The sequence below is a fragment of the Centroberyx gerrardi genome, chromosome 16 (genome assembly GCF_048128805.1).
Source record: "Centroberyx gerrardi isolate f3 chromosome 16, fCenGer3.hap1.cur.20231027, whole genome shotgun sequence".
In the NCBI taxonomy this organism is placed as follows: domain Eukaryota; kingdom Metazoa; phylum Chordata; class Actinopteri; order Beryciformes; family Berycidae; genus Centroberyx; species Centroberyx gerrardi.
Genome location: NC_136012.1, coordinates 27761560 through 27785241, shown reverse-complemented (window position 1 = coordinate 27785241; position 23682 = coordinate 27761560). Strand labels below are relative to the sequence as shown.

Below are 23682 nucleotides of genomic sequence, written 5' to 3'. Positions count from 1 at the left end.
GCATTCGGGACCACATTGACACAATAATAGTATATCTTGAGTTTTGGGTAGAATTTAGTCAATTGACTCCCCCGTACCCGAATTGCTGAGATGTGACATGTAGGGGTGGAAAGCATGGAAGCTGTGTGAACCACTGATGGTAAAAAAAGAATATAATTTATTTATTTCTATTTTCATTCTTTGTGTTACTTGTTTAACCGAGGAGCCCTTGAAGGCAGCCTGACTCCAGTCCCCTCCAGGTCCCGTCCCACCGCCGGCCCGCCCCGTAGCAGCTGGCTCATCTATGTGCGCTCGATTTGTTCTACCGTTGATAGCGAGTAAGCGGAACCCGTAACCCTTTAAACGTTTGTTAATTAAATGTGGCGCAAAGATCATAAATATTCAAGGTCCACGTTGAAACTTTGTGTGTTCCATAGTGGATAAGCATCCAAGCAGCAAACTCCAGAGCACAAGACAGACATGATATGACACAAAACATAAAAAGCTCCACCAGCCCGTGCTGCCGCAGACAACAAACCGCGGTACTCCGTTACTCTTGCCTCGGTGCCTCACTGGTGCCACCGCAGTACGTGCTGGCTAGTTTAGCAAACTAACTACACATACGAAAGCTAAGGTAAGAGTGCAATTGTTTTATGATATAGTTATATAACATAAACTAGAATAAATAAAATAACGTTGCACAGCTATTACTGACTGCAGGGTGAATAGTTTTGAGCTAAATTACCAGACAACGTTAGCTAGCGAGTAGCGACTAGCATTACCAGCAGGCTAATGCCATAACTAGTCGAGATAAGTTAGCTTCTAGATTAGCGTTAGTATAATTTTACTTTTTCGGTAATTTTGTCATCAGTTCGTAGTTGTACGGCTTCACGTATGGATAATACGTTTGTGCTTAATTTGAATGTTTTGCAGTAGGTTAAGAAACATTAAACTCGTGCAACATTAGCTAGCTAAGCATTAGCTTAGCTGCTTGCACAGTATAGGCCGCATTGCATGTATCCTCGATTCAAAACTTAAAGCACAATTTGCACCACATTGGAGCTTCTCTAGATATTCATTTACCAGATACCGGTGTATTGTCCAAATCTCAGTTTAGATAAGCAGGGTTTCTTTCATGCAAATCACAAGCTGACAGCCTGCAGAATAGGTTGAAATCAGGTCAGACCCAATCTGTTACTGTCAAGGCCTCCACTTCTCTCAGTGCAATTGGACACATTTGGCTTCCTTCACGTCTCTATCAAGGCGTCTGTCAGCCCATTACCTTTTCACAGAGTGATTCATATATTGGCATATTCTACAATTCATATTTCGTCCCGATATTTGACACTGACATTGATTTCAAGAGTTGTTCTTTCTGAGTGAGGATGGTTTCAGTTATGATCCATCACCTTCCGGTCACATCAATGTCCTACAGTTCATTTTGCATCTTCTTCCTCCTTGTCTGAGGTGATTCTGAGTCTTTAGCCTGTGTCTCTTTCTGTCACTGTCTCCTTTTCTACCCTTCTTTTCAGTGCTTTTAAATTGCCTCTCATGTTCCCTTTGTAATAAGTCTAGGCCTAAGTCTATTCAGTTGACTTATTTTTGAATTATGGTCATTTTCTTCCGTTTGCTGTGGATCAGTGCTGTTGCCTCTCCATTTGCCTCTGTTTTCTTTGTGGAGGCAGCATTTCAAGAATGTCCCAACCTCATTGTGTTTCAGCAGAAATAAGACATTTCCCCCTGAGGAGAGGAGCAGTTCCCCTTGACTTAGACTGATTTCACTCTTTTCAAATTCACCTGACAGAAGAAATCAATCTTCCCCCCAATCCTTTAGAAAAATAGACATTTTTTTGCCGCCTGCTTTAATCCGTATCTTGAGTCATCTGAGACGTTTTGAGGCCAGAGAGCAGATCCAGCTTGTGACGCAATGTCTCAGAAGAACCAATCAGACGGCGGTCAGAAAGGCTTTGCTGTGGGTCGCGGGCTCCTGGCCGCCGCAGAGACCTTGAACTTCAGCATGAGCGAACAGCGGTCCGGCCCCGCCGGCCGACCGATGGGGGGCATGGTTTCAGGCATGGGGGTCGGCGGTGGCGTGGATGGCCAGGACTGCGGCTCCCAGATGTCCCGGCGTGGCGGCGGTAGCCATCTTGGCAGCACTATGAAGCTGTTCGCCAGCTTGGGGCTGTCGCCTGCCGACCTGGACGCTCTGGCTCAGATCCCCGAAGAGAACATCAGCGTGGAGACGCTGCCTCACATCCTCATGCAGCTGAAGAGCCGCAAGGGGGACGCAGGAGAGCGGCGCATGGCGGCCAACCCCCGGGATCTGCCTTCCATGTCCTCCGAAACGTCCTACCGAGGCGGCAGGGAAGACTGGGACGACATGCACATGGGGAGAATGGGCGGTCCTTCCATGGGGCAAGCTTCGGCCCGAGCCCAGCACCCCTCGGACTTCGGTTACGGTTCCATGCAGGACGTCTCCTCGGCCCGGGGGTACAATTTAGATTACGGCAACAACAGCGGCGGCGGCAGCGGGAGCAGAGAGCGGCAGTATTCGGAGCTTTCCCACCGCGATTCCTACGGTGGGCTCGGCATGGGGCCCTCGCCGTCCGACCCTGTCTTTATGCAGAGGAGGATGGGCTCCCCGTCACACGGAAAAGTCCAAGACTTCTTGGGAGTCATGCCCCCCATGTTCCCCCATGTCTGCTCTCTTTGTGACTTTGATGTACATTCCACCATGGTGAGTACCGTCCAAACTCCTTCCCTCCTTTTCCTCTTGGACTAACTTGTTGTAAATGTTCCCATTCATTGATTCCAATCCAGACACTTGAGCTCAGCTCTTGTTTTGTCTTCAGTCCACTTCAGTCCAGGTGCATTTGTAATCTTCCCTCATGTTCTCCATTGACTGGAAATCCAATTTGCACCATTTAATTGACCTGTTTTATATCTTCTTCTAGTCTATGTCTTCATTTTCTTACACATACAACTCAAATGCTTCAGGAATATACACATAGAGATGGATCTCTTAAGCTTTCAATCAGCCAAATATCTTTAACATCTAACAATTATAGATGGAATGCTTTGAAAACTAGTTTTGGGGGTTAATTCCTGTAATTCCTATATGATTCAGTCCTGGGAAAAACCATCTGTGCAGCTTCAGTAATCTTCTGTTTGTTAATTTAGGAGTGGAACCAACACACAAATGGGCTTCGCCATGCTGAGAACCGAAGGCTGCTGCTGGAGATGTAAGTCACTGAAACACACTGATACAGTTTGAAGTGTCGTGGTGTTACGGTAAATAAATGCGTACTTTTTCGAATGGAGAGAAATATTCATGTTAAGATTCAGTATCAGGAGGAAAGGAGGAAGTGACACCGTTGGTAAATGTTCTCCTGCTGTGTTTAGGTATCCAGACTGGGACCCTGGTATGGCCTCCAGCAGAGGGTAAGGCACACACACACACACACACTGATCTGACTACACCTTGTCTTTAATGAGTAACTTAATATCAAACCCAAACCTGTGTAAAGCCTGACATCTAAAGGTAAAAAGCATGCTACTGAAATTGCCATCTGCTATTGCCGGATCTTTGGTTTCAGGTGATGATGTCATCTTCTATAGAGTACCACAGATGGTGACATCATCATCTGGCACTAAAGACCAGCCAATAGCAGATGGCTATTTCAGCAGCATGCTTTTTACCTTTAGATGTCAGGCTTTACACAGATTTAGGTTTGGGGTTTAGTTTCTCTTTAAATGTCAAATTATTTGTTTTACCTTGGTATAATTAAGGTGAACCAATGAGAGCATGGTGGAGACGATTGGTCGCCTCTATCTCACACCAGTGGTATTGTTAGTGCTAGTGTTTCTCCAAATTATTTCCTATAAGTGTTTTGTTGTCTTTTATTTTGTTTTAGAATTGTGAAACGGTGTATGCTGAAAAAGAGATGTAAATCTCAGTGTGACTTCCCTGGTTAAATAAAGGGTAAATAAATAATAAACTGAGAGATTAACAGTTTGTCTTGTCTCCCAGCGGGGGGTCTCATCTCCTGGAGACACCCAACCTGTCGGCGGGGCTGCTGGGACCGGCACCCATGGCTCCAGGCCAGTCAGCAGGCGGCATGCCCTCCAGCTGGGGTAAGGGAGGCCAGCTGGGTCATATTTATGTTCCTCTGATCAGATTATTTGCCATCAGGGTCCCTAATCTTCAGAACAACTGAAGACAAAACTGGAAACTCATTCTAGAAACTTGTAATTAACCTGTGGTTTGTTTTGCTGTCATTATGCTGAAGTACTGATGTTAGTTTGTTTTCTGGGAGTCAAATATGGTTTCTGAATTTCTGGATTCTGGCTGTTAGCAGAGTTGTGGAGTATCATGGAATATTGAGCTGTGTTTTCCAGACAGGGAAAGTCATCTATTAAATTCTCTGGGGAAGTCAGGGAATATCAGGGAATTTCACAAAATGTCACCAAAGTCGTTTTTGGTCATAATCGCATCATTTTGACTGCGGACACTCTGTCATGTTCGTTTCTGAAACAAACATGAACCAGGTGAAAGACTCGGCTCAGTCCAGGACAGTAAAACCTGGTCAGCATGTCCTGGGTTTCCATAATCTAATCAGTGCTTGTGAAAGGAGAGAACAGAGGCGAGAAGAAAGAAAAGTTTCATTGTGATAATTAGTGACTAACATGTCTAGGATGCATTGCATATAGGGGTGTCACAATTCTCCAAATTCACGATTCGATTTGACTTTAGATTTTAAGGTCACGATTCGATTTGATTTAATTTTTTTTTTTCAGCACTGACGGCTATGCCATTGTTAGACTATCGAGTCTTGATTTGTAAAGATCAACAGATCATTGGTTTTATGCCCTGACTGTCATTTACATTTTCAAATTCTTCTTTAAAAAGATGGTATCAAGTGTGATATAACGGCCATATTTTTTTTTGGAATGTACCACACTAAGGCCACATGGTCAAATTTTTTCAAAGTTTTTCCATTTAAAAAAACACAACTTTCCCTTTAATTTGGTACCAAATACATGGCAAGGCGATTCAGTGCGTCCTACTTCAGTGTCAACATTCACAGTATGACAACAAAACAGATCCTTCCTATCTTGGCTAACGATAAGCTTTCAAAATACATACAAAACCTCCAGCGCTTCAGCCCACACAGTAATAAGATCAGACAATAATAGTCGCCAAACTTATATGGATAAAAGTCGCCGCAGCCCGGCCAGTCCTCCTACCGACTCTTCGGCGCACCGCCTCCCGGAAAACAGCGTCCGTCTCCGGCGGTGAGAGCAGGCAGGTCCCGCTGTTTAGTGAAGGTGATCTTGTGTCTTGTTTTATCGAGCAAGAACAAGAGATTTCGATCAAAAGACTTCAACTCACAATGTCTTCGTAACTTTCCACTACATACGGCGGGTCAGGTTCCGTCTCACAGCACAATCTGACAGCTTCCAGAAGGTTTTAAAAGCGTGACGCTTAGCCGGCGAAGCCATTTTTACCGGTGGAGGACGACTAAACCCGGGGAAAATCAAACGTCTCAGTGTCACCAGATTTACAGTATTTTCCGGTTCCGGTTCATCGATGACAACTTGTAGTATATATAAAACAAAGCTGATAACTTGATTTTCAGTTTTTGGTACATTTTAAACGATTTAAAAATGACGGGCGCTCTCTAGCAGCTACGCTGTATCGTCATTGAAATGTTTTTTTTTTCTTCAGATGCGTGCAAGTAGGCCGGGGTGGAGAGAAAAAAAATACTGGGAGAATCGCGAACCTGCTTGTGATTTCGAAGGTCGAATTCGAACGCTCATTTAGATCGATTTTCGATTTAGAATCGAAATCGTGACACCCCTATTTGCATATAATCATATTTATCATATGAACAAAAAATAGAGTTCATATAATTACAGAATTTGCCTGTTCTTTATTGTGCCATATTCATCTGTATTGTACCTTATTTTATCCTGTACTATTGTAATATGCTTTGGCAACTCTCAGTACTGCTTGATTCATGCCTGTAAAGCTTTCTCTGAATCAGAATCTGAATGCATGTGATGTTTTGAATCCTGTTCTAACATAATATAATATGTATGTTTGTGTCCCAGGAGGCGGTGGAGGTCCCGGTCTGTCCGGAAAGAACCAGTCTCACTCTGGACCCAAGGTCAGGCACTGAGCTTCTGTTACTGTATTAATCAGGGGCGGAAATCACGGGGGGGACAGGGGGGTCCGGACCCCCCCTTCCTGGGACTAACAGAGAGTTGTCCCCCTCAATATATCATTGTAAACATAACTATATAATTTTAAATAATATAATAATATGCATTGAAAGCACTTGTGCTAATTATAGACGCAAAACAATGCGTTTTTAAGTTTCGAAAGATTGAGTCCCTCTCTCATACGCCTCACAGTGGTTTGGTCCACTGCCTACCTGCCTCCCCGAACCCCCACACACACACACACATTAGCCCTCGGTACGAGTGTGTGTGGAGGATCTCTGGAAGTGTGTCAGTGGTGGCTGACCTCCAGTAAGTAGCTGAGGTTAACTTAAAACAAAGGATGTGTCAGACATTTTTCTTTACTTCTACCACTCAATAGAATAAAACACATTCACAATTGTAATCAGACTACATTTTGTTCCGTTACCTCGCGGTTGAATCTTGTGCGTCAGCGTGTTGGTACGGAGCCGCGTCTCCTCATGCATGTGTGTGTATGGAGGCAGGAGGTCTATCCACAATTAAAATCCTCATAACTCGCTGAATTTTCGACCGATTTTCAAGCGGTTTGGTTTGTTACAAATGCCAGACATGTATTTATGATACAGGATAGTTGGTTAAATTAAAATGCGGGATTTCATACCAAAATACTTTATCTTTTGTAGATGGTAACAGTAATATTTCTATAATATAATATTTAAGATTAACTTACCCTATGTAATTAGGTTCTAAGTATATTATTTTTTTCTTACTGCATGTAAAATGGCTGCCACTATGTTATTTTGTTCATAATTTTGGAAATAAATGAAGACTTAATTAATAAAAAAGACATAATTACAACAAACATTATGTTAAATATAAGTACGTTTCTGGCAGGCTTCATAGCGTTCTGGACTTTTACACATTGACAGCAAAACATTAGAGATCTGCTTTTTCGGGAAAACAAAATCTAATTAGGCATATATTAGCTTTAGTTCAGTTAATGGGTGTTGCATCTCACCTACTACTGTAAATAACCTGCATGCTGTGTGTGTGTGTGTGTGTGTGTGTGTGTGTGTGTGTGTGTGTGTCTATTTGTCAGCCAGCCAGGTCAGTTAAAATGGCAGAGAAAAGAAAAACAGACATCCGATCATTTTTCAGTGCACCGAAACGCCAAGTAGAAAGACCCCAGTAATATCAAAGGCAATTTGATAAAATCTTCATAAGAAAGGAATGAAGTGCTTATGGAAATGTTTCATAATGGACCTCTATATACATTTAATACAACAGTACTTTTGGCGGCACCTTTGGTGTCCCCTTCAGGAATTGCTCTTGAGAAATTTTTCTGTTTATTGTCCCCCCCAACAGTGAAATGAAATATCCGCCCTTGGTATTAATAAATGAATATATAATTATATTTATTATTAATCAGTTGGATTCATTGTATTTCTGTCTTTGTCAGATCTGCACTTATTTTAGCATCACTTTTACTTTACCTGGATCCTGTCTGTTGAAATATTCATGAAGGCTCATAACTGAAGCAACATTTCCTGTCTCTAAAGCAATCAGTCGACACTAAAATCATTTATCTGCAAATCACTGGCTGTTGGTGCTGCTGCTCTGGTTTCTGATTGAAGATCCAGTATTGAAACTTGTCTGTTCTTTGGCATAAGGCTGCACATTTACGACTAAAATGATAATCCAGATCATTTTGATAGATATTGCGATCGCGATTATTAAGCACAATTATTAGCCGCTTATTTGGGCAACCAAATTATTTTATCACACTTTTTGTAGTTTATATCACCGTGGCTGTTTTCAGCCTCAAAGGTCGTTCTAAACAAAATACAATTAAACCAAACGATTCTTTATGGACAAAATTTACAGTTATCAATTGTGGCAACTGCAATTGTGATCAAACACAATTTATTGTTAAGCTCTAGTTTGACAGTGTTGCTTGGTTTAGTTTATTTGATCATTAAAGACATGTCTCTTCATATATTTATAATCATCAAGGATAAATCGCTCTTTGTGTTCCCCAGTTTTAAAACAAAGTAGTTTTCTTTCTAGGCAGGACTATTTAATGAAGGGAAAATCAGGGTAGGCATGTTCATCTGCCACCAATCAAAATGTTTTAAATGTTTGTCTGTGGTTGGTAAGTTAAGCCCTGTTGACATGTGACTGATATCACCTGAGACGTCCAGTGATTTGTAATAATTGCAGAGATCATCTGTGACTTCAACCCGAGTCAATCTGCCGTCATCTTTGATTTGTAAATTTAAGATGTCGGCACAAATTACCTTCCGTATTGAATTGAACTCTAATTGAACTCTGGTTAATTTCAGAGGTAATTTGTTTAACACATTTTTTTTCCTTCTGCTTGATTCACGATTTCTGTGGAGGCAGTAGTGTAATCTATAGAGGAAGGTTTTGATGGGTTTGTTTTTTTTAAAGTTTTGCTTCGCTTAATCAACAAGGGACCAAGTGTAAAATCTTATTCAGTTGTATCCGGGGGAACTCTTTCCACGAATGTCATTATCCGTGTGAATGCGTTTGCCGAAACACAGAGGTCGGGGGGTAATGCATTAATTACATGAGGTCCCCATGTCATACTAGTCCCGTGCGAACAGGACTTTGCTCTTCCTTCAGTCCTGTTCGGCCGGTGAAATAGTGAACGTGTCCGGTGGGTTTTGAAACACACTGTGGATAAAACAGCAGCTGAACCGAACTGTGTTTTCCTCCTCAGCTGAGAAGCAGAGTCGTCGTGGCGAAATACGACAGGAAGCCGCTCAGCAACAAGAGTCTGTTCTCCTTCAGCGAGCCGTTCGGCTGCCTGAGGGAGCATCTGGTGCTCAAGAACAAGGTACTGCAGCCACGTATCATCTGTGTTTCTCTGCACCGGGTCAAATTCAACTTTAAACCATGGAAACAATGTTAGGGATACACTGGTATATCGCCAATAAGCCAATAAGCCAATATCGGTATCGACCGATATTGGCTTTAAAAAGCGATGTCAGTATCGGCCCGATATGATTTGAACTGCCAATATTTTGCGGATTGTGGAGTTGTCTAGGATGCATTGTATATGAATCTATGTATTTGTCCATAGCATTGCATATAATCATATTTATCATATGATGCTGTCAAATTAGCAACAGAATAAAACTAACATGGTCTTTTGTTTAAAAAACAGTTAAGATAGGAATGTGTGAAAAGCTTAACCTGTTTTGTACCTGCATTTGTACTCAGATTCTTACAAAAATACATATCTGTGTCTGTATCGGCCGATATAGATAGAAATATCGGTATATAACAGTATCGCCCTCTGAAAAGCATATCGGTGCATCCCTAGATGTCACTGTCCCATTTGCATTCCACTAATTCCGTGCACATTTGAAATTCAAATAAAATCAAATGTTATTGATCCCTGTAGGGAAATTGGGATGTTATATCAGGAAATAGCAATAGGATACAGTAAAGAAAAATCTATTAATATTCAATATTCATCATGTTCATTTTATTAGAGTAGGTGTCACATTTCTCTGATGATGGACTGTCATTTTGGAGTGAAACTGTGTGACATTTACACTCTGAATTTAACACCAAATACAAAGTGAATTTTCTGCCTGTTGAACGGATGTGTAGTGACGTTAACGGGTTTTTTCTTCTTCTTCTGCTGTCAGGCGTTCCTGGAGATGGACACGCACCAGGAGGCTTTGGACATGGTGAACTACTACCAGCAGCACCCGGCCTCCATGTACGGCAAGCCGGTCACCTTCTACCTGTCCAAGGAGCTGATGGTGATCGAGGTAAAGATGCCGGCTGCACCGCCGCTAGAAAATGGCGTCATAAAAGCCGTCAGAATAAGCAACAGCTAAAGAGGAGAAAGTGAAGATGAAGATAGTGAAGTCATTTTTATCAGTTTCACTCTGTCTTGCTCTTATGCAAAGCCGCAATTTGTAGAAGTTAAAGATACAAATATAAAAACTCCTGGTCTTGGATGTGTCTGATGTGTTCTGTGTTGTTTTTCGCCTGCAGAAAGAGGACCGGTTGGGAAACAGACCCAGCAGGGAGGTCAAAGGTCGCGGCAGCCAGGTGATATTCTTCTCCAACCTGCCGAGGGAGGAAGAGAAGAAGATGGAGCTGCTGACCGTCGCCGGGCGCTTCGGCACCGTGGAGAAACACCTGTTCTTAACCGACGAGGTAAACGGAGATGGAGGAGGTTTTTTTTCAAGTATTCCTGCTTTAATGTGTTCTAGAGATTTGAGATTCCTGTCATTATTTGGGAATAGTTTTCTTTTCCACGGATGATTTTGGACACACAACCTTTTATTTGTAAAGTAGGTTCCTGTTCCCTTCCCTGCACTATTTTCAAATCTTTTACTATTTAATTGTCAGAGGTGGGGACTCGAGTCACATGACTTTAATTGCTTGAGACTTGACTTGATGCATGAAGAGAAGACTTGAGACTTGACTTGACTTGGGTTCTGCTGACTTGGGACTTGACTCTGACTTGTACTTTGATGACTTGAAAAGGTTTCTAAAGTCTTGACTTGAGATCTTGTGTTTGTGTAAATGACTTAGATTGAAAGTGATGAGATTTGTTCCAGCAGACGACTGAATTTAAATTCTGTTTTCTGAATTTGTATGGAATGATTGAATTTATTGAAGTTGAAACTGATTATAGAAATCAAACTCATGATGCTCTTACCAAGTTTTTATCCTATTAAAACCATATTGCATTGAAAAGTCCTAGATATTTAGTTTTCTTTAAGATATTAAATTGATACTGGACTCTTGATTTGTTCTGACTTGATGTTGGTGTTCTACATTTAGACTTGAGACTTGACTTGAGACTTGTGCCTCAAGACATGAGACTGACTTGGGACTGTATATTGTTATAACCTGTTTTGTTTGCAAAGATTACTAAAACTGTGAATATTGTATTAACCGTGTCACATCTCTGACTCCCTTTCAGTATTCAGTTATTCTGCATCCTTCTGAATTGGCCTGCCGTATTAAATAAAGTGTAAATGAAACTAAATCTGTGTTGAAACAATACAAACCCATTGAACTGTAAATACACATTTGTACCGCGACACAAACACCTCGACTTTACTGACATCAGAGGCTGAAAATACCAAACTTCTCCACAGGAATCATTAAAGAAAAATCCACCCCAAAACACAAATGTTTCAGGATGTAAAACCTCAGCGGTAAACGTCAGGTTTTGGTGTCAGTCCCTCAGAATCAAAGAGCGAGGGCTTCTTTCTAGAGCCGTCATTTTGCACCAGTCAACAATCATACAGGGAGAAATCCATCGTAGAAGAGGAGAGAGACCAATTTCTCCACCACAGGAGCAGGAGAGAGCCCTCTGGAGGATAATTAATACGCTTTCACTTCACTCTGCTCCCTTGAAAAGCAGCCAAACGTTTCCTCACTCTGCTCCTGTCTGTCTCATCCAGGCGTTCGTCCAGCTGGGAACCCCGGAGGACGCGGAGATGCTGGTGAAGTATTACACCGTGAACCCGCTCACCATCAAAGGCCGGCCGATCCGCCTCAACATCTGCACCAAGTACAAGACTCTCAAGTGAGTACAGAGCTTCAGGAAACGCCCCAGAGAATCCACATCACCGTTATTCACCAAGTTAATGCAATATTAATGCCTGGTAGGTACAACTGAGCAGAGAAACGAGTAGTGAAGAGAGAGAACAAAACAAACAGAGAGGAAACAAGATTATCTAACTTTAATGTCATTGATTTATTTTGCAGCTTAAAAACACAGAAGACAGCAGTTATTTCAACATGCAATTAAATCTCATGGTAGAAGTGGAATCACCTATTAAAATAAAATGCATACTGTACAATAATAATAATAATACAGCTTCATAGTTTCAGTCAACATGAGAACAGGCTAACATGATAGCAGGTTTTCAACTCAAGCCTGGAAAATGAGTTTAATAATATCCAGGAGTCGAAAAATTTGGCAATTCACAAAAAAAAATGTCTCATGTAGAAATATATATAATATTTATATATATATAAATATTGTTGTTCAGTATTGGTATGTAGGACTTGCACATCTTACACTGCCATTTAGATATATTGTTATAATGTGAACAAACGCAAACAAAGCAAATTCTGGCAATATATTAGAAAAAAAATGAAATGTTGAAAAAAAATGAAATGCTGAAATCCAGTCGGAGGAAACTTATGCTGATGGAATGAAGAAAATAATAAGTTTACCAATAATTGTAAATAGGCAAAAAAAAAAGAGACTTGTTTTTTTATATATTGGCAAAATCTGCTTTGTCAAAGTCCTGTCTCCCACTTTTTTTTATTGATTAACTTATTACTTTCTTCATTCCATCGGTGTAAGTTTCCTCCGACCGGATTTCGGGGTTCAACCAAAGTTAACCATCAGTGTAATGTAATGTACAAGCCATGACACAAATGAATAAGTGAATAAATGTGTTTCAGTGTGAGCCGCAGACTGGGCCAGGGCAATTTTGGAGGAAACAGCCGCGGGCGGAGGAGCAGCGGAGCGACTGCCTCCTCCTCCTCCAGCTCAGGAACCAAATCCTCCTCCAAGAGCTCCGCCTCCAAATCCACCTCCTCCTCCAGCGCCAAGACCAAGGAGGAGAAGAAGAAGGAGGAGGCCAAGCCCGCGGCGGAGGAGAAGCCGGGGTCAGAGGAGGAGGTGGCCGGGGTGATGGAGGGAGAGGACGGAGGAGAGGAAGAGGAGGAGGAGGAGGAGATGCAGGTGGAGGAGGAGGAGCAGGAGGAGGAGGAGGAGCAGGGAACAGACGGAGACGAGGAGGGGAAGGAGGAGGACCGAGCCTCGACGCCGGCGGAGGAGGCGGAGCCAGCAGAGTCCGCCACTGAGCCGGTCCAGGAGTCCCGCGCTCCGGAGAAGGTGAGGAAAAGATGACGATAACAATAGAATAATAATAATAAACTTTATCTATATAGCACCTTTTCAAAGTGCTTCACAAAAAACAGAAGACAACAAATAAAATAAAACATAAGATAACTAAAAACAACAGGAAAATAAAATACCAAGCTAACAATAAATAATCCAGATCATAAGTAACAACCAATGAGTGGGGAAGATAAATGATTGATCCGATGCAATTGGTACAAGATAAAACTGTAATGATCCGCTTGGGATGTTTCTGCAGCAAAATGTTATAAGATACAGCAAAGAAAAATAGAATATAAATAAGAATACAGCAAATGGAAGTTATTTGAACTGGGGTTAGGTTTAATAGAACGGTTTGTCAATATATTGGGCTGATATTGGCCTTTTAATAAAAATCAGATCTGGGCCAGTCATTATCATCCACCTCTAATCTGATGATATGATGCAGTTTGATTGATTCCACATTTATTGTAGAGTTGATCAACACTACACTGGTTGTGTATGGGGAGAACTGAACCTGAACTGATTCTGAGACATTTTGATTGGATTCCACACAAGTATGCAAATATTCTACTTATTATAATAATTATTATTATCCTGAGTTTCATTGGAGAGTTTCAATGTCCCGTGATATTTCAGATGCTTTCCACTCTTGACGACAATATAATTCTTGGGAAACACAGAATACAAATTTTTTGGCTTGAAACCAGCGATGAATATCGGCTATTGGCAGTTTCAGTCCAAAATTATCATTATTTGCCTTCAGAAACCCATACTGGATGAACCTGTTTAAAAATAACATAACCGACCATTTAAACACAGAACATGCTATGTAGAAAAGCATGAAAGACAGAAATGAGCTACAGCTGTACGAGGGGGTGCAAAACAATAGCAGTAGAACATACTGAGACAGAAGAAACAAATGAAAAATATGTATTTGTGCATATTTACATGAAACCCCACTATTCCAATTTCAAACATACATGGGAGCCAATGAGAAAATAAGCCTTCTGTTCTTAATTGTCGAAAGACAGACTTTTTGATGGGATTTAACTGATTGGAAGTAACTGCGTCTGAAAATGAAAATATACGAAATGTATGCAGGTTCCGGGTGGTGATGACATCACCGAGGAGGCAGACGGAGGCGTGGGCGGGGCCAAGGGCGAGGCCGAGCAGGGGGCGGGGCCAGAGGGACAGACGGGACCGACGGAAGCCGAAGCCTCGTCTGAGGAAACGGAGGCTAAAGACGAACCGAGCGCCGAGCCGGGAGACAGTTCAGAGATGAACGAGGGAGATCTACCTGAAGATCTGGTGAGAGCTTTACCGACATGGAGAGACCAGACATATGTTTTGGTATCACAGACATTACATTACAGAATCTGGAAATAAAAGCTGATAAGTGACTGTTGCATTATCCATGTCTGTTGGACTCATCGTTTGACAAACCATAACAGAAATGATGGCACAAATATGAATTATAGAAGTGGAAATAAATCTGATCCTGCTGTTCTGAGTGTGTGTTGTGTTCTGTCTGTCAGGAGGATCAGGACTTCCTGGAGAACATGGAGGACTTTGTGACTCTGGACGAGCTGGCGGAGGACGAGGACGAGTCGCACGCCAAACACTCTGATCCCGTCGGTAAAGCACCGCCTCGTTTAACCGATCAGGACGATTGATCGGTGCTGATGATCATGATCAGGACAGACTGAACAGCTTCATCCCAAAATGAGATAAAGAAGTTCTGGGATGGAAGTAAAACTCACTATTGAATATCAAGTTTTTTGATATATTTTTTTTTGCCATTTACTTACAAAAAAGTAAAAACGCTAAAAAGTATTTCATATTTTTTTATTTTTATCAATCAAGATATGAGAGTGCAGATTTGCCTTTTTTTCATTCTTGAATTAAGCCTATTTGAAATCGATGCACCAGAGAAGCCTTATTTTATGTCCATTTTCTTACCCAGCATATGGACTTTCTTAGTCATTTACTAAGATTTAGTTTTTTGTACAAACGCAATATATAACTTTTTGAAATGTAAACTTTCAACTTGTCTTCTGGCCATAGTGGCTGTTGAATCCCAAAATGTACCAAGCACTGGAACTGTTTTTAATAGAATTGGACGTTTAAATTTGTTTTTAATAGAATCGACATTTAAGTCTGTTTTTAATAGAACTGGATATTGGTCATGATTGTTGGTTAGCTGACAAAGTGGATAAAGTGTCTGGTGTTAATGTCCCATCCTGATCATGATGATGTCATCTTCTTTAAAAACCAAAACGAGGCTTCTACCTGCTGTCAAAATGAAACTTACAACTAACACTCATCCTTTCCTGTGTGTGTGTGCGTGTGTGTGTGTCTCCCTCTTCCCTGCAGACAAGTCCAGGAAAGGGGTATGTATCTATAACTTCTGTATCACATAATACTTTTATATACAGTCGGTAATTTCAGCCACTGTCGTACAATTTATCATAACAAAGAGCGCTGTCTCTGGTGTCACTGCTGTAGTAAATGTGTAAAAATCAGAGCAGGAACTGAGATATCGCGGCTGAGAGTGAAGTCTGTCCTTGTTGTTTTCCAGTTGTTTTTTTTACGTCTCTCTGCTCTCCTCAGGGGATGCGGGTGGTGAACGTCGTGGGCTTCAGGCGAGGCTACGGCTTCCTGAACGAGCTGCTGGCGCTCGCCAAGCCGTTTGGGGAAGTGGTGAAACACCTGGTGCTGGACCTGAGACCCGAGGTACAGCGGCCGTCATATCCAATCATTTTATAGTTTAGTTAAAAAGCTATTCCTCTGTCCGTCTCGGGTCCTGCAGCCGAGATCTGTCCAGTGTTAGGTAGAGCTGCTGACAGATTCTGTACAGTCAGCGATATGCAGCGGAGGAACGAGTACTACAATGTCCTGCTGCAGTAGAAGTACTGTTACTCTGCTGATATTTTACTGAAGCAGAAGTAAAAAAGTGTCTGATTTAAAATGTCCTCAGAGTAAAAGTTCCTGAGTTCCTCTTTAGAACAGAGAACGTTGTTAGCTGTGATCTTTTCCATGTGATTCTAACAGGAGAGAGGTCAGAGTTCAAACTAGATTCTTTTCACTGGAAACATTAGAAACGACAAAATAAAGTGCAGAAACAAAGTAAAGTCAGATTCCTCTTCTCACTGTGAATGGATCCACAGTTTGTCAGTTTACTGTTGATCCAGTTTCTGTTGATCCAGTTTCTGCTGCTGATGGAGAGACACAATCTGTTCTGTGATGGATGGGGTTAAGTAAAGTAAAAGTAAAATTACTGACGTTAAAAAATAGTAGACTTTAAAAAAGTACACAAAAAAGCGACTCTTCAGCCGTGGTGATATTTAGTCCAGGCAAAGTTGGAAAGTAACATAAATGAAACAAGATTAATGTTTAGCCTTTGTGGTATAATTAAGTTTTATCTTCATCTTTGGCTTTGAGGTCTGTGTGTCCTTTTCTACTTGATCTGCACTTTATTGCTTGTGGTGTGCATCACTCTGTTTTTCTTTCCCAACAGGCTTACCTGCAGTTTGCTACAGAAGACGAAGCCAAAGCGATGGCCAAGTTCTACAACAGTAACGTGACGGCGTCCGTCTGCGGCAGATCAGTGAGGATCAGCCACTCCATGACCTATCCCACCATCCAGGTGAGGACACCCGCCTGCTCTGCTCTTCCTCTGCTCTTCTTTTTTGGCATGATTTTAAGTTTCAGCTGGACATTTTATGTGTTGAGTGAGTTTCTCGCCCCCTGGGCCAGTGAAGCCTGTTGAAACCCCATGGTTATAATTTCAAAAATACATGGGAGTCAATGAGAAAATAAGCCGCTTTTCTAAATTACTGAAAAAATGAATTTTTGTTTTTTGGATTTTTCAAGTAACTGCATCCGAAGTTTATTCACAAACTGAAATGTGTAATAGAACACGATTCAAAATTCTCTTTATTGAAATTGAATGCATTTCCACAACTCCATATATTGGTCATGGAAAGAGTTGACCTTTTGTATATAACCTCACCTAATTAATTATCTAGTTTATTGGAAATTTTTTAACAAATCAACAAAGATTTTTATTGTGATCCTCGGTCTTAAAACAGAAACACTCAGTACATCATGACGACTCCCTAAACCAGGCAAATTACAACTGTGTTTTTAGTTTTTATGTTGTTGTTTTTTTTGTTCTTTTTAGCTATTTAACCATTTCTACCTGTTTTCGTACCGTCTTGTCTCTGAAGTTGTGAGCCTACGGGTTCGTTTCCATATTTATTGACCTTATTGTTGTCATTTAATCTGTCATCCGTTAAATCCGGTGTGTTTCTCCTGCAGTGCGGCTCCAGTCGAGTCGTGTACATCGGTCAAATCCCCAACATCAAATACTCGGACGAGACGGTCCTGAAGCTGGCGGAGCCTTTTGGGAAAGTGAGGAAGTATTTCCTCAACCGGATCAAGAGAGAGGTACTGCAGCAAAACCTCTTCTACCCAGCGACGGCCGACGGGAAGTTTTAAAATTCTCTGCTGACGTTTGTTTGTGTTTTCCAGTGTTTCGTTGAGATGGAGAACGCAGAAGACGCGGAGAAAATGGCCGAAGATTACAAAGTGAGCCCGCCGAAAATCCAAGGGAGGCGTCTGAACGTCTACGTCAGCAGGAAGTACAAACAGCTCAAATATGGGTGAGAAAACACACCAGAGACTTTTTCTGCTCTGAACATCTGGGTGGCTACTAAAACAGTGAAAGTGGCCGGTGAAGTTTTGGTTTTACGAGACAGAAGTTAGTTTCCTTCCCTACTGCTGCTGCCCACTAACTGCATTCAGACCATCATGGGACACTAAAACTCTCCAGTGAAACCCTGATGATAAAAATAATAAACATATTGATGCATACTTTCTGATCAAATGTCAATCAGTTTAGGTCTTCTCATACACAGCCAGCGTAGTATTAATCAATTCTACAATAAATTTGGAATAAAGGACAATATCAGCAAACCAATATTTCTGTCTAAGCCTAGTTTGTGCTGAGAAGAATTGCCACTTCTGTCTGTCCGTCCAGACATCGGCGACCCACGCTGCCTGAAGACAAGAAGCCGTCGAAGAGAGACAGCAGCGGAACGCCGGGCAAATCCTCCAAACACACCGACGAACCTCCAACCAAGAAGGCCAAGGAGGAGGAGGAGGAAGAGGCAGAGGAGGAGGAGGAGGAGGAGGAGGAGAAGGAGGAGGAGAAGACGACGACGGACGTGAAGGAGGAGGAGGAGGAGAGCAGCGAGGCGACCGGCGCTGAGCAGAAGAGCGAGGAAGAGTCGGCAGAGAAAGAGACGAAGGAGACGATTCCTGAAGCGTCTGATCAGCCGAGCGGCTCGGACAAGAAGAGCTGCGATGCTGTGAGTGACACATGGAGGAGGAGGATGAAAACACTCATATAGGCTTATTAATTTTTTTCATTATCAATCAATTATTTTTTCGATTAATCAACTATTCATTTAGTCTATAAAATGTGAAAAATAATGACAAATGTCCATCACAGTTCCCAGAGTCCAAAGTGATTCTTCAGATTTCTTCCTCAGTCTGACCAGCAGCCAGAAAACACAAAGTCTTCATTTAATAATGAGATGAAACAAAGAAAAGCAGCAAATATTAGAATTTATGAAGCTGTAAAAAACAAATGTTTGGTATTGTTACTTGATAAATGACTAAAACGAGGAATCGATTGTCAGAATTGTAATAGATTAATTTTCTGTTGATCAACAAAATGATTAATTGACTGAGCGTGTCAGCACTAATTGACTGTAAACATACACCAAAATTAAAATACACACACCATTGACACTCTTTCAGTGTGAACAAAAATGGAAGGTTTTGCAGCAGGTTTTTAAAAAAAAAAAATTGTGCAAATTGCAGGAGGTGAAGCAGGAGAAGGAGGAGGCGGCGTCTGCCGGTCAGAACGGACAGACGGAGGCTCCGCCCCCCGACACCAAACCCAGCGCCGCCTGTCTGCCGCTCGCTCCCTACGAGCCCAACAGGCCCATCGGTGAGGAACATGATCTGAACACATCACACTGTTGTTTTATTCTGTTGGTTTTGTGCTCTAGTAACTCTACATTGTAATAGAATATTTTGTTAGAAAATGTACAGGGAAGCAAATTCACAGCTTATCATGAATATGAGGGAGCTGCTATCAGAAATTCAAGTAGTAGTAGTAGTAGCAATAGAAGTAGTAGTAGTTATAGTAAAAGTAGAAGTAGCAGCAGTATCCATAGTAGTACTTATAGTAGCAGTAATAGTAGTAGCAGTAGTAGTGGGTATAGTAGAAGTAATAGTAGGTGTAATAGTAGTAGTAGTAGTAGCAGAAGTGGAAGTAGTTATCTAAAAGCAGAGTTTACAAAGAGTTTCATAAAAAGGCATAAAAACAAGAATAGTAAAATAAAAGATAAAAATCAGCAAGTGTTCAAAGGAGAAAGTGGTTAAAAAGTAAAAACATAAACGAAAGATTAAGTGGCAAAATCATGACATGAAACTAAGTTTATGAAATATGAATAACAACATACCTGCTGCTATTCATATTTCACACTTTGCTCTCATATTTCGACTCAGTACATTCTAGTGTTAGTCGCCCCAGTGTGCTGTTCTCTCTCTTCTGTCCTGCTGTATCCTGAGACTGTTTGCTGCTGCAGCGACTCGACTCCCCACAGGATCATGAAGTTTATCTGATGTTTCTGTCTGTAAATGTTTCATCTGATGTTTCTGTCTGTAAATGTTTCATCTGATGTTTCTGTCTGTAAATGTTTCATCTGATGTTTCTGTCTGTAAACGTGTCGCCGCTGCAGGTGTGGAACACGTGAAGATGGGTTATTACTGCCGAGTCTGTTTCCTGTTTTACTCCAATGAAGAAACGGCTAAGAGAGTTCACTGCAGCAGCCAGGCGCACTATGACAAGCTGCAGGTGAGGAAGACTGCTGCTCATCAGAATCACTGTGTTTAGGTGCACTGTGAGGAAGACTGCTGCTCATCAGAATCACTGTTTATATGGTGCACTGTGAGGAAGACTGCTGCTCATCAGAATCACTGTGTTTAGGTGCACTGTGAGGAAGACTGCTGCTCATCAGAATCAGTTTATATAGGTGCACTGTGAGGAAGACTGCTGCTCATCAGAATCACTGTGTTTAGGTGCACTGTGAGGAAGACTGCTGCTCATCAGAATCAGTTTATATAGGTGCACTGTGAGGAAGACTGCTGCTCATCAGAATCACTGTGTTTAGGTGCACTGTGAGGAAGACTGCTGCTCATCAGAATCAGTTTATATAGGTGCACTGTGAGGAAGACTGCTGCTCATCAGAATCACTGTGTTTAGGTGCACTGTGAGGAAGACTGCTGCTCATCAGAATCAGTTTATATAGGTGCACTGTGAGGAAGACTGCTGCTCATCAGAATCACTGTTTAGGTGCACTGTGAGGAAGACTGCTGCTCATCAGAATCAGTTTATATAGGTGCACTGTGAGGAAGACTGCTGCTCATCAGAATCACTGTGTTTAGGTGCACTGTGAGGAAGTCTGCTGCTCATCAGAATCACTGTGTTTAGGTGCACTGTGAGGAAGACTGCTGCTCATCAGAATCAGTTTATATAGGTGCACTGTGAGGAAGACTGCTGCTCATCAGAATCAGTTTATATAGGTGCACTGTGAGGAAGACTGCTGCTCATCAGAATCACTGTGTTTAGGTGCACTGTGAGGAAGACTGCTGCTCATCAGAATCAGTTTATATAGGTGCACTGTGAGGAAGACTGCTGCTCATCAGAATCACTGTGTTTAGGTGCACTGTGAGGAAGACTGCTGCTCATCAGAATCAGTTTATATAGGTGCACTGTGAGGAAGACTGCTGCTCATCAGAATCACTGTGTTTAGGTGCACTGTGAGGAAGACTGCTGCTCATCAGAATCAGTTTATATAGGTGCACTGTGAGGAAGACTGCTGCTCATCAGAATCAGTTTATATAGGTGCACTGTGAGGAAGACTGCTGCTCATCAGAATCAGTTTATATAGGTGCACTGTGAGGAAGACTGCTGCTCATCAGAATCACTGTGTTTAGGTGCACTGTGAGGAAGACTGCTGCTCATCAGAATCACTGTGTTTAGGTGCACTGTGAGGAAGACTGCTGCTCATCAGAATCACTGTGTTTAGGTGCACTGTGAGGAAGACTGCTGCTCATCAGAATCACTGTGTTTAGGTGCACTGTGAGGAAGACTGCTGCTCATCAGAATCACTGTGTTTAGGTGCACTGTGAGGAAGACTGCTGCTCATCAGAATCACTGTGTTTAGGTGCACTGTGAGGAAGGCTGTGTGCTGCAGCCACAGACTGTATAAACAGATGGAGTAGTGAGTGTGACGTCACCCACAGGTTTCTGAAGGGCCGTTTTGAAGCCAAACGTTTGGGTTTACGAGCGCCGCCATGTTGAAATTTTTTGGAGCCGGAGCGAAGCTGAGGGTTGACCACAGCGCCGCCTGCTATTGGTCCAGAATCGGCGACCTGTCAATCACTCGAAAAATAACCCCGTTTTATAACCGTTATATCCCGTTAATAACGAAATTATTTTGAAAATCGCCATAAGGACACACATTAGAAGAAGTGAAACTAGCTACTGAGACCAAAACCTCTTGTCGAAAAAATGTATTGACTATATTTTGAGTGAGAAGTTGGGTTGCGGTCTTTTGACTTGCATGGAGTTTGGCGTCTTTTTGGAGCCGGACTCTAGCGGACGTTAGAGGAACTGCTGCTTTCAGCCACTTCCTTACTGGCGTCAAAATTCACCCGTGGTTTTGGCTGCAACGCATCAACGCTTTTAAAACATTTTTAACGTGTATGCGTTAGGGTTGGGCGATAGGACGAATATATCGGCGATGGGCTGAGTCCATCCATTTTTGGGCGATTTTTGTCATTTTATTTTGCTAATTTAATGGTAAATAATTAACCTGTAAAGCGCAATTCAAAGCGTGCGCGAATAGGAACTGGCTGTTGGAGTTGGGCGCCGTTATCCCGTATTGAAACATCACGTCTCCACCCTCTCTATCACAGTTGCCTTTTCACTCCGCCTTCCAGAGTGGCGTTTAACACAACCATAAACATAAACACACTTGATTTCCGACGTGATCCGAAGAACCAGTTATATATAACATAAATATATGCGTGTGTGTGACCTCACCGTCACACACTTCTAGCCCGTGATGCTAGTTTTCGGTATGTTCAACTCAGATCGGGCAGCGACAAACCCATTTCAGATCCAGTTTTTAAGTCACTAACACTTTAGCATAATCAAATGGGATTTGGCACTAATTAGCGTTGCAGCTAGCGGACTTTTAGATCGCTAACGTTTTTAGCATAAGTCAATGGAGTTGAACATAGCGAAAATTAGCATCACGGCTAGCGGACATTTTCTCTAGTTAGCTAACGTTACATACTAGAAGTTGAGTTTTTCATTAAAGTGAAGGGGGTTAGCCCCGAAGTTAGCGACAATGGCTAACCTGACCAGGCTCACTTAAGGTGGACTGACCTTTAAGGTGGACCAGCTATTCACATTGTAGTGACAATCTTAGCCGCTCTGACACCCGGCGACTATATCGGCAATCGCCGGTTGTTGGGCTGACGGTAGCCGATAGGAAAATTTTGACATATCGCCCAACCCTAGTATGCGTTAACCAATAAATAATAAAGGCTTTTTACTAGGGCTGTGATAATTAACGCGTTCATTTTTGCTATTCATTTGAAATGTTAAACTCGTAACAAAAAAAACAAAAAAACGCAATTGGTTCTGATAGACTGATCTGTAGTTCACAAGAGAGTCTGTGTTTTCAATTAAAAGATGCCATTAAACAATAGTGTTTGATTTAAAATAAACTTCCTTTGTGTTGATTCTACATTAATTTGGTGATTCTACATTTAAATATCTATGATTACAAGCTTCAAAAAGATTGATTAATCACAGCAAATTGTGCGATTGATAAGTAGATTTTTTTTTATTGATTCACAGCCCTACTTTTTACTTTTTGTATGGGAAGAGTGCCTGGATGTGTTTTTCCTGCTGCAACATAACCTTCCTTCATGTTCCTTCTCTTCCAGAAACATCTGGAGAAGGAACAGGCCAAAGCACAGAGCAGCAAGAAAGTGAAAAAGACTTCTTCTGCGTAACGACGAGTCAGTTCAACACCCAGAACGCATGGAAACAACCCAGATTTAGTTTTTTGAGTTTCTCTGTTTCCTCCAGGACTGGATCAGCTGTTTTTCAGTTCACTCACACTAAAAGGAAAAAGGACGTTGAATGTTTGGATCTGAGTCTTCTCATGCCTGAATCTCATGTTGATGTGTTACTTATGTTTTTTTTTTAAAAATAAACGCAGAAAAATCCAGTTTCCAGACCTTTTGGGCTTTTTGAATGTGATGCTTCGTTATTTGGGAACAATTACGCTGAAACATCACTAAGTGAAAAGATAAGCATCATCAGACTGTGTACAATCTGAAATTAAGTGATTTGGTTTGGTGATCAGGTTCACAATAAAAACTCAATTTTATCCTGTTTGAGGTGGAAATTCAACTCTGCC

General features: G+C 41.8%; 1 protein-coding gene across 1 annotated transcript; it reads left to right on the top strand.

The window, feature by feature from the left end:
* Positions 1 to 549: 549 nt before the first annotated feature.
* matr3l1.2 (matrin 3-like 1.2) lies at positions 550 to 23462 on the top strand. The gene is made up of 22 exons (XM_078289238.1): positions 550 to 613; positions 1700 to 2716; positions 3160 to 3221; positions 3382 to 3420; positions 4010 to 4113; positions 6094 to 6149; positions 8927 to 9043; positions 9864 to 9989; positions 10219 to 10383; positions 11646 to 11770; positions 12661 to 13096; positions 14207 to 14413; positions 14641 to 14740; positions 15479 to 15495; positions 15716 to 15838; positions 16623 to 16751; positions 17426 to 17554; positions 17639 to 17769; positions 18147 to 18477; positions 18995 to 19124; positions 19921 to 20036; positions 23204 to 23462. Exons 2-22 carry the CDS (start codon positions 1907 to 1909, stop codon positions 23270 to 23272), a joined length of 3522 nt encoding a protein of 1173 aa, XP_078145364.1. The 5' UTR covers positions 550 to 613; positions 1700 to 1906; the 3' UTR covers positions 23273 to 23462.
* The last annotated feature ends 220 nt before the right edge of the window (positions 23463 to 23682 follow it).

Excerpts from the sequence above, each read along its gene's own strand:
- matr3l1.2 (XM_078289238.1), top strand. The coding sequence starts at position 1,907 with ATGTCTCAGAAGAACCAATCAGACGGCGGTCAGAAAGGCTTTGCTGTG. Across the intron at positions 9,990-10,218 it reads AGGAGCTGATGGTGATCGAG|AAAGAGGACCGGTTGGGAAA; the intron begins GTAAAGATGCCG and ends TTTCGCCTGCAG. Across the intron at positions 14,414-14,640 it reads GAGATCTACCTGAAGATCTG|GAGGATCAGGACTTCCTGGA; the intron begins GTGAGAGCTTTA and ends TCTGTCTGTCAG.